At 35.7% G+C, this 11,473-nt stretch overlaps 1 protein-coding gene across 1 annotated transcript; it reads right to left on the reverse strand.

Moving 5' to 3' along the window:
- Positions 1–32: 32 nt before the first annotated feature.
- Positions 33–11,473, reverse strand: LOC141299317 (E3 ubiquitin/ISG15 ligase TRIM25-like). The gene is made up of 6 exons (XM_073829671.1): positions 10,864–11,473; positions 10,184–10,279; positions 9,835–10,068; positions 9,322–9,469; positions 9,128–9,187; positions 33–605 (listed from the first exon to the last, which is right to left on the reverse strand). The coding sequence occupies exons 1-6, from the start codon at positions 11,449–11,451 to the stop codon at positions 85–87; spliced, it is 1,647 nt and encodes a 548-aa protein (XP_073685772.1). The 5' UTR covers positions 11,452–11,473; the 3' UTR covers positions 33–84.

Raw genomic sequence — 11,473 nt, forward strand, 5'->3', positions numbered from 1 at the left:
TCAACAGTTTACAATAACAACACTGATCACAGTATGCTATTGATATGATACTATTTGTCTAATACTATATGACTGTTTATAATACTAAGTTGTTAGATCACATAGTTTCACACTTGATCCTTTTAGAACCATAAACCCAGGATAGAGCGGCTGAGTGAATGTCGTCTTGACTTTTTTGAGAAGGGTCATTGTGTCAGAGACGCTGTAGAAGGACAGAGTTCCTGCACTGTGATCTACATACACTCCTATTCTAGAAGACTGTAGGGGTGCAATGATTTTACTATGTACAGAATTATGCGTAAAAAAGAGATCTAAGATAGTGTTTCGCAATGTCCAGGACTGATCATTATGTCCGAACTCCCCCTTCCTGTCAATGTTCTTATAAGACACTGCTATTCCCACCCAACAATTCCCACTCCACTCAACCTCCCAGTATGCACGTCCACACACACTCTCTCTACACAACACCTGAGGGCTGACTATAAATCTGTCTGGATGTTCAAAACACAGTTGTTCTTTGCCAGTATAAGTAACTGCTGTGTTCTCCTGAGACAGACAGAGGTGGGTATTCGCTGTGTTTGGATCCAGACTGAGCTGACAGGAAGCTGAAAGAAATAAAATAATACGAAATACATATATTATAAAATAATTCACAGAATAGATACAAACAGTAAAATTAAACAGACAGATACACTATATTGCCAAAAGTATTCTTATTAACAGGTTTAACTACTTTAGTAATTTCCATGAGTACAAATCTTAAGGTTTAAGCATATAATCATATTCTAGAGAATTGTGTGCTTCTACTTTTATAGCAACAGTTTGGACACAACCCTTTTCTATTCCAACATGATAATGCCTTTGTGTATAAAGCAAGGTTAAAATAGAAATTATTGATTCAGTCAGTGTGGAAGAAGTGTCTGCATAAAGCCAAGTCCTAATCCCAGCTGAACACTTCTGGTGTGACCGAGCCAAAAACTCATCACCAAACCCCAATGACTTGTACATATGGATACAGACATTTTAAACACTTTCAAAACTGGTGCAACAGAGATGGAAATACAGTTTCAAATTGTGAATTATGTTTCCATCTTTGTTGCTACAGTTTTGGAAGTGCCTTTTTCTGTTCTAATGAAGGGGTGTCCCAATACTTTTGTCAACTTATTGGTGTTTGGTGATGAGATTTTGGCTCAAAGTCTGCATTTAAAGTCACACCAGTTGAGTTCAGCTGGGATTATGACTTGGATTTATGCAAACCAGTCAAGTTCTTTCACACTGACTGAATCAATCATTTCTCTAAGAACAGAAAGGGCCCTGTTCAAACTCTTGCTATAAAATTAGAAACACACAATTCCCTAGAATATCATTACATGCTTAAACATTAAGATTTGTACTCATGGAAATTACTAAAGTAGTCAAACCTCTTCATTAGATAGGGGGTGTCCCAATACTTTTTGCAATATAGTGTAGATAGACAGACAGATAGATACAGTGCCTACAGTATTCATACCTCTTCATTTTTTCAAGTTTTTTTTTATATTGTAGCCTTATGTTAAATAACTTTTTTTCCACATCAATTTACACTGCATAATAATTCCATTGCATAAGTATTCATACCCTTTTCTGTGACACATGCAATTTAGCTCAGGAACATTGCTTGTAGATGTTACTACACTTCGAGTGAAGTTAACCTGTGGCAAATTCATTTGAATGAGTACAGATCTGGCCATTTAAAATGCGCGCGGGAAGTAAAGTGGTCTCGCGTGACGCCGGTGTATTCCAAAGGAACACGGAAAATACAATGACATAGGAAAGACATGATCAGTAGGGGGCAGTCATGTAACGCACTGGACTGGAGCAGGCTGAAAACATTGCTGCAAACTAAAAGGTACGGTAACCTGGAGGGGACACCTTCGGTTCGCTTATGTTTGTCGTGGCCACACAAATGAATTCCTAGGAACGTCATATTACTTTTTGTCATTGCCACGAGATATTAATTCCTGGGAATGTCATATTATGTCGTGGCCACAAGATTATTTTGTCGAGGTAACGACATCCTAATGTTTAATGCATAAACAAACCTGCGTAACCATAACCCAGGATTATCAGAGATAGGTTTATTAATATTTTTTATTTTGAGTTAAGAAATGTTTTTATTAATTGTTATAGAAATTAATGCAATATTAAGTTATATATTAACAATACGCAATGCTGTATATGCGAATGTCTGTGCGCGATGTAGACAGCATTCAAAAGTTTATCAAGAATTTATTACATATAAGTACTTCAAATTAAATAGCCCTGCAAGAAACATTTTATGCATCCTTAAGTCTTATCCATTAATTGATCCTTTTTTTCTGTAATAAATGTATTATTCATTTATATTCAGTATGTCCCCCTTAATTTCGATCTCTTAACATTCCGAATCTAAATGATAAATGCTGACATGCCATGAAAGCTTTGATTATACTATATGGCATATATTCATTTTTAGTCTAATTATAACCTATATAGTGTTTCATTGTCGAGTGAATCATTCACGTTCCATTTGTAAATCGTATGGTCACACACGGGCATTAATACAATCATAAAGTCAAAACTTTATTGGCATAATTGTAGTTCACAATATTTGCTAAATATATGCCAAATAGCATATATAAATTTATTTAGGTTAAGCGATTCACAATAAAGAAAAAAGTAGATAGCTCTAAATCACTTATTATTTATTCTTATTATAGGTTATTATTATTTCAATACCTGGTTAGGGCTATTTATTTTTAACGCCTGACAATTATGCCAATTTCGTTTTGACTTTTTGATTGTATTTATCCCCGTGTGTGACGATACATGATGTTTTCATTTACAAATGAAACTACGTGAATGATTCATTTCTCAGTAAAACAGTTTAATATTTATATAGTCTAGTCTGTTAATTAGACTAAACAAAATAAAATATGTTCAATTCATATTTTATATGTTCAATTCTTTAGTTAAGAGAAGGAATGTAGGCCTATTTTACTGTGTGACGATAAATTATTTCCAAATGAAACTACGTGAAGGATTCACTCTTCAGTTATTTGTCTATTAGTTAGACTTAATAAAATACAATATATGTTAAATTTAACCTTTAAACTGCCTTCCAGTAAAAACCCCAGTCATAGCACCTTTACAGTATCATTTACATTCAGAATGTTATGTAACGAGATCAAAATGAAGGAAAAAATAACGAATACAAACGAATAATACAAATATAATGGGAAAAAAAGAAGGTCAGTCAATGGACAAGATTGTGAGATGCATGAAATGTTTCTTGCAGGGCTATTTAATTTGAAGTAGGCCAACATGTAATACATGTAAACACTTGTGAAAGCTGTCTACATTGCGCACAGACAGCATTAGCATATACAGCATCGCCTGTATAATTATTTAATATTGTATTAATTTCTATAACAATTAATATAGGCAAACAATTTCTTAACTCAAAACGAAATAACTCAAATAATTCTGTGTTACTAATGTCACGCAGGTTGGTTTATTCATTAAACTCGTGGCCACGAGAAATGCATGTTGAGCAAAAATACATTTCACGAAAATAATATAAAGATTACAAAACAAAGAAAACAAATGGAATGAGGGATATGCTTTAAAGTTCACGTAAAAGCCAAATATTAAGCGGCATCCTTCATGTTTTCTTTAATCAGCAAATACTTAACATTTTTGAATTATATTCACCTTCTGTTTTTATGACAATAAATTTTGAATTTTGAATTCTTATTTTTTTTTTTTAGAAAAACGTCCGAACACCGGTCTCAAAAGTAGAAGCGAAAGTCTTGTTTCCACCAGCGCGGAATTTTTTTTATTCACCGTAATTGATGGATGTCTAAAACAAAAATAAGGAGAATCCTAAAACATATATATTTCTTAAAATAATAACATCTGAACTTCATACACGACAATACGGCAACGACTTTACAACAGGACACATTGTTTTATTTTAATTTTATTTTTTAGCTTGTAAACCAATGGATTTCTGATGTCGGGATATTTCAGACTGCATCTCCACAGCTTAATCACTTTAGTATTAAACATACGGGTCAGGAGGCGGGTCGGGTACAATATTTTTTTTTTTTTATTCTGCGGTCCGAGTTGCGGGTGGGTTATTTGAAAACGGTCGGGTTCGGGTTGTTTATCCACTGACCCGCGTGTCAGGTTGGACACTAATGTTTTGAAAAAAGTGGAGCGTGTGAGGAAAGCTTTCCCCTTCTCCCTGGCATGCATTTGAATGCTGAATTCGAAATGCAACTGAATGCAGTCGGAATCCGCCCCCAGCACCCCCAAGTCTCCAAATGTTGATTACAACAAGGCAACAGACAGCATTCAACACCCCACCCCACCCCCACTCTGCCATTCATAAACATTTCGCTCTTTATACTGCATGCCGCTTAACTCTGATGCCTCATTAACGGCTACTTTTCAGAAAACTGAAAAAATAAAAATAAAAATACACTTCCCTTTGGTTTCCCAGAACAGACTTAAGCCTAGTTCCAGGCTAAAATGATGTAAATCGAAAAAAACTTTTACTGATCGTTGGTCGGAGATTCAACCCGCAGTTCGTGACTGGAAGCTGTTAAGAGACAGACTTAATGAACTTCTCCGAAATAGAAGAACTACTTTTCCACTTAAAAAAAAAAGAAAAAAAGGTGGAAAAAAATTGCATAACTCACTGGAGCACTTTTCAGAATCAGAATCAGAATCAGAATCAGAATGAGCTTTATTGCCAGGTATGTTTGCACATACTAGGAATTTGTTTTTGTGACAGAGCTCCACAGTGCTACAGAATGACAGTGACAAGACGATACATATTATAAAAATAACAATATAGAGGTATACAAGACAGACAATGTGCAAAAATAGCAAAGACATTTGAATAGAAGTAAGTATGTGCTTTAAATAAATAACGGAAAAATGAATAAAGAATGTATAGTGTTGTATGTTGCACGATCAAGTGTTCATGAGATGGATTGCCTGAGGAAAGAAACTGTTTCGGTGTCTGGTCGATTTGATACTTAACAATTGTTGTATTCGTTGTCAGTCATATAGGCTAAGCTTTATTGTTTTGAAAAGTGAGCCTTCTGTTTATTTGTCTAAATTATTTTCTATATTAGGATATAATACTAGGCTATAGTATTTATGGACATTAGGCCAAATCTACATGGGTTTCTTCCCTTTCACTTCAATTAGTTTTTAAGAAAAAAGAAAAAAAAAAAAACTGCATGGGCAGTGCGTCATAATAATGTACGGCATCAAAATGTAAGAACAAATCTAAAGACAATAATAATAATAATAACAATAATAATAATAATAACAATAATAATAATAATAATAATAATAATAATAATAATAACAATAATAATAATAAAATTAATTATTAACACTCCTAAAAGTACAGTATAGTGCTCAGATACACTTACGGTAGGTGACCTAACCCTAGTTGATACTTTGTTTCAACTTTTCAATTATTTCATTAATTAACTAATAAACAAATGCCTTTCCGATATGATATAAGTGAAAAGGGAGACGATTTCGAAAATGATTTCACCAAAAGGCAGATGCGAACTCGGGTCTCCCGCGTCAAAAACGATATGTTACTCGTATTATCACTTACGCCACTGAAAATGTTGCAGTATAGCCGTCTTTTGTAATATTTTTAAATATGGAGTATTTGCATTGTGTAAAAACATTAAATAAAAGGCACCAGACTACAGAAAATGGCATATACTAAAGAATTTATTTTTCTGGGGGAGGACCCACCCACATTTATTTTGCTTCCGACGCCCATGCTTGATGATGAAGTATAGTCTACAGGATATATATAACAATGAAGTGCTTTTCCAGTCCCGATTCCACAAGGTTTTATTCCGCATCCACCCGCTCCCGCTATATTAACTATATTATTCGCCCGCTGCCCGCTTAGAATAAATTTCTAAGCACCAAAATCGCAAAAACAAATCAAAATAATAATAGTAATAATACTAATAAATAAATAAATTAATTTTTAACTCTATAAAAACTGTAGTTTATATTTATCCTCTCCATTTCTATTCCTCTCTACTCAAAATAATTGTCAGTGTATCTAAAATTGTGTATCTTAGAAAAAGAAAAAGAGGAACTACCTCTTAAACATGCATATCTTAATTTGATGTTGCTTTAAAACGCTGAAATATATAATGTATTTTATTCTGAAGGTGAAAGTGGTCCAGTTATTTAACTGCATACGGCGCCGTCAGGATCACGTTTTTTTCCCCTTTTAATTAAGTGGATACAGCTTACAATACTCGTTCAAGAGTAAGGGATTGCTCAAAAATTTGTGTACAATCACAACGAAGAAACAGATGTGTATGCTATTTGTAAAAAAAAAAAAATGTAAACAAGATGCTTGTTCAAGGGCGCGTCACAGAAATTGCCTACAATTCTGCATATAGGCTTGCTACTTATTAATTTTATTTTATTTCGTTTTGTTAAATTATTATTCATTAAGAAATGTATATTTCGCATATGGGCATTTTTATTTATTTTACATACAGCTTTTTGGGGTTTTCTCTGTGCAAGATCTGCGCGTGATGTTCTGATGTTTATGCTGCTTTTTGCTTGTGTACAATTAACCCCTCAAAACGAATTTAACTGTTATTAATGTGTCACAGCCACGTTTCAATTTAAATGTAATTTAACACAATCTTGTCGTTAATAATAACTAAACGCGTCGGTTGTCGTTTGGAAAAAAACAAAACAGAAATTAACATTTCTATTTTCAATGCAGTCTAATAAAAGTTCAACAGGAAAAAAATAAAAGAAAATAATAATAAAACTGCTCCTGCTTATGAATACATTTTTGCTTGATGATGAAGTATCTAAATAGTCTATAGGATATAACAAAGTGCTTTTCCAGTCCCGCTTCCGCATCCACCAGCTCCGCGCTATATTAACTGTTACTATATTATTCGCCCGCGGCCCGCATAAATTTCTAAGCCCCAAAATCGCAAAAATACTGTAGTTTATATTTATCCTTCCTATTTCTATCTGTCTCTACTCAAATTAATTGTCAGTGTATCTAAAATTGTGTATCTTAGAAAAAGAAAAAGACGAACTACCTCTTAAACATGCATATCTTAATTTGATGTTGCTTTAAAACGCTGAAATATATAATGTATTTTATTCTGAAGGTGAAAGAGGTCGAGTAATTTAACTGCCCGCGGCGCTGTCAGGATCACTTGATTTTTTTCCCCTTAATAAAGTGGATACAGCTTACAATACTCGTTCAAGAGTACGGCATTGCTTAAAACTATGATATTTTACATATTTCTGTTATTTGTGTACAATCACAATAAAAATAAAAAAAAATAAAAAAAAAAATGTGTAGGCTATTTGTAAAAAAAAAAATGGAAACAAGATGCTGGTTTAAGGGCGCATCACAGAAATTGCCTAAAATTCTGCATATAGGCTTGCTACTTATTAATTTGTTAAATTATTATTCATTCAGAAAAGAAAAACATATATTTCTTATGTGGGCCTATTTTATTTATTATTATATATAGGTTTATTGGGTTTTTCTCTGTGCATAAGCTCTGCGCGTGAGGTTCTGATGTTTATGCTGCTTCTTGCTTGTGTATAATTAATCCCTGAAAACGAATTTAGCGGTTTACGTCAGTTGTCGGTTGGAGAAATAAAATAACCGAAATTAACATTTCTGTTTCCGATGCAGTCTAATAAATGTTCGTCAGGAAAACAAAGAAAGAAAACAAAATAACAATACAACTGCACCTGCTTATGAATAGGCCATCTTTTTGCTATTGGTTTGAACCATAATTTCAGGAAAGAGGAATCATTGAACTATTGTACTGGTATTTGTGACCAACGCCCCCTAGAGCTGGCCATGGTGTTTGGCTACAGAATATTGTTCCTTGCGCCACCTGGTGGATATTATATGAAGTGCAACAACGTTGTAAAAAAATCTAAAAAAGCCGCTGCGGCAGGACGCGTGCCCACGCGTGCCGAATTGCAGGCTGCCGCGTGAAAATAGACGCATTTTTAATGGCCAGATCTGTATGATTCGGAAAGGTACACACTAAAAATGCATATCAGAGCAAAAACCAATCCTTGAGGTAAAAAAAACTGGATGTAGAACTCAGAGACAGGACTGCACCAAGGTACAGATCTGGGGTACAGAAAAAAATTCTGCTGCATTGAAGTTTCACAGAAGCATGTGGCCTCCATTATCCGTAATGGAAGATGTTTGTAAACAACTAGGACTGTTTCTGGATCTGGCCAAACTGAGCAACTGATGGAGAAGGGCCTTGGTTTTACTGGTGACCAAGAAGCTGATGGTCACTCTAGCTCCATGAGCATATATGGAGATTTGAGAAACTTATAGAAGGACAAACATCACTGCAACACATGAAAACACACTTAGAATTCGCAAACAAGCACCTAAAGGACTCTAAGACTCTGAGAAACAAGATTCTCTGATCTGTTGAACCTCAATTCCTATCATCATGGATGGATCATCACGATGTATCATGCTGTACAGCCTCATGCTGTGGGTCTGTTTTTCAGCTGAAAAGACTCAGGGACTCGTCAGAGTACAAGGAAAGCTTAACACAGCAAAATATAAAGAACCTCAGACTGGGCAGAAGGTTTACCTTCAAACTGGACAATGATCCTAAGCACACAGCAAGAGTGGCTTATTGCAACTCTGTAAATGTCCTTGAGTGGCCCAGCCACAGCCTGACCTTGAACCCAATCAAACATTTCTGGAGAAAACTGAAAATATCTGCCAGCCCCCATCCAAGCTGACAGAGTTTGAGAGGTGAAGAGGTGAGGCAGATTATTGCCTAACCCTAACCAAAAAGACTTGAAGCTGTAAAGATGCTTCAAATAAGTACTGCGTTAGGGGTATGAATACTTATGCAATATACTTATTTCAGGTTTTTTTATTCATTTGTAAAGTTGTCACAAATCAGTTTTTTTTTTTCTGGAGTGTAGATTGATGTGGAAAAAGTTTTTAAAGCAGTTTAGCATAAGGCTGCAACATCAAGACCGACAGACAGACAGATAGGATAGACAGACTTACATTGTAAGAACTCCTCCCTAGTCATGGGATTATCGGTGGCAGTGATCTGGATGTATTTTACTATAGAGACAAATAAAAAAAAGTTTTATGTTTTTGTACAAAGATCTAATGTATTTAATATACAGTTTAAACATTTATACAACATGAGTACTATATCTATAAATTGTATAAATCTCATGTCACCAGTATTTTACCTCTAGCACAAATCCGTTTCATTTCCTCCTTGCAAAAATCTTCAAGTTTCCTTTTCAGCAGAGAGACAGAGTTTCCAATGTTGTCAAAAGAGAGTTGGGAACTGACAGTGTGGTTGGGTGTGTAAAAAAAAATGGTCAAACCAAAAGTCTACAGACACACAAAAGCAGAATTACAATAAAAGCACCCATCTTAAAAAAATGAAATAAACTTTCTCCAGAGTTTAATGCAATGTAAGTGAATAGTAATTCTACTCTGATATAATACAGGGGTGGAAAACGTCGGTCCTGGAGAGCCGCAGCCCGGCAGAGTTTTGTCTCAACCCTATTCAAACAAACCTGAACAACCTAATCAAGGTCTAAAGGGATACTAGAAAGCTACAGGCAGGTGAGTTTTAATTAGGGCTGGAGCTGAACTCTGCAGGGCTGTGGCTCTCCAGGACCGGAGTTCGCCACCCCTGTTATAATACTTAAAGTAATTAGTAATAGCAGGATCTTTTTACTGAATTCTGTCACCTGAAGGAAATGTATGTGATCTTCTGTGTGTGACAGTTGCTCTATCTCCGCATCTGTCCTTCTCAGACAATCGATCTCTGACTCCAGTGTCTCCATGAGCATTTCAGCTTCACTCACTTCAGCCTTTTCCTGAGCTCTGATCAGCTGTGTGACCTCAGAGCGTCTTCTCTCAATGGAGCAAATTAGTTCAGTAAAGATCCTCTCAATGTTATCCACTGCTGCCTGAGCGGAGCGCTGTTAGGACACACAGAGAGAGGGTTCTCAAACAGTAGCCTATGGAAACTGGCACGGCACTGGATTTCCACATTGACCTTTTCCAGCCCAATGCAGTTTTTCTCTAAAAACTCACCTTGTGAGACTCCACAGCTTTTCGAAGCTCCTGAAGTTTTTTCTCTGTCTGCTGGATTTTCTCACTGCATTCTCTGCGTTCTTCCTCTAATTGCCTCTGTTGAACAACAACAACAAAAAAAACTGTAAACTGAGAAATGCTTTTCAAAAGCAGTCCCTATGAGATCTTCAACAATCAGCCTGGGCTGCATTATGTGGTGAAATGTGTATTTAAAGGGATAGTTCACCCAAAAATGAAAATTCTGTCATGAATTACTCACCCTCATGTTGTTCCAACCCATAAGACCTTTGTTCATCTTCGGAACACAAATTAAGATATTTTTGATAAAATCTGAGAACTCTCTGACCCTCCATAAACAGCAACACAACTGAAATGTTCCCAGGTCTAAAAACGTAGCAAAGACATCGGTAAAACAGGAACATTAGGGGTTCAACTCTATTGTTATGAAGCTATAGAACACTTTTTGTGCAAAACAATTTTTGTGTTCCAAAGATGAACGCAGGTCTTATGGTTTTAAAACATGAGTGTGAGTGATGGCAGCATTTATCTTTTTTTAAACATTATAAATAGTATTACATTGTATATAAAAAATAGTTCCTCATACGAGGAAAAAAATTAACAGCCCAGTTTAAACACTGATCTATAAAGATTTTTTATGATGTAAAATGAAAATTTCATACCTGTTTGTCCATCCTCTCTGCTGCAGCTGTTCTAGTCTTATGATTTTTGTGTTTGTCCAGCAAACACATCATACAAATACACTCATAATCAGTCTGACAAAAAACCTCTAAAGGTCTGTCATGTGTCTTACAGATCATCTGCTGGAGCCGTTCAGTAGCTTCCATCAAATGGTGTTTCTTGTCTTTGAAGAAATTCTCATGTTGTTCAAGATGAATGTGACAGTAAGAGTTCATGCACATCAAGCAGGATTTGAGGGCTTTGCGCTTTCTTCCAGTACAGACGCTACACTCCACATCTTTAGGACCAGCATATTGAGCAGGAGCAGCAGTTTGGAGTGTTGTCTTCCCCAGTTTCTCTACCATTTCAGCCAAAATGTTGTTTTTGCTAAGTACAGGTCTTGGAGTGAAGGCCTGTCTGCATTGGGGACAGCTGTAGACTCCCTTCTCATCATCTTGATTCCAGCAATCTGTAATACAGACCATACAGTAACTGTGTCCACAGGGAAAAGCCACGGGCTCCTTCAAGAGATCCAGACACACTGGACAGCAGAACTGCTCCGGAGAGACTGAAATACTGGCTTCTGCCATTTCACCATGTGCACACGGATAA

This window comes from Garra rufa, chromosome 23, assembly GCF_049309525.1.
Source record: "Garra rufa chromosome 23, GarRuf1.0, whole genome shotgun sequence".
NCBI lineage: Eukaryota > Metazoa > Chordata > Actinopteri > Cypriniformes > Cyprinidae > Garra > Garra rufa.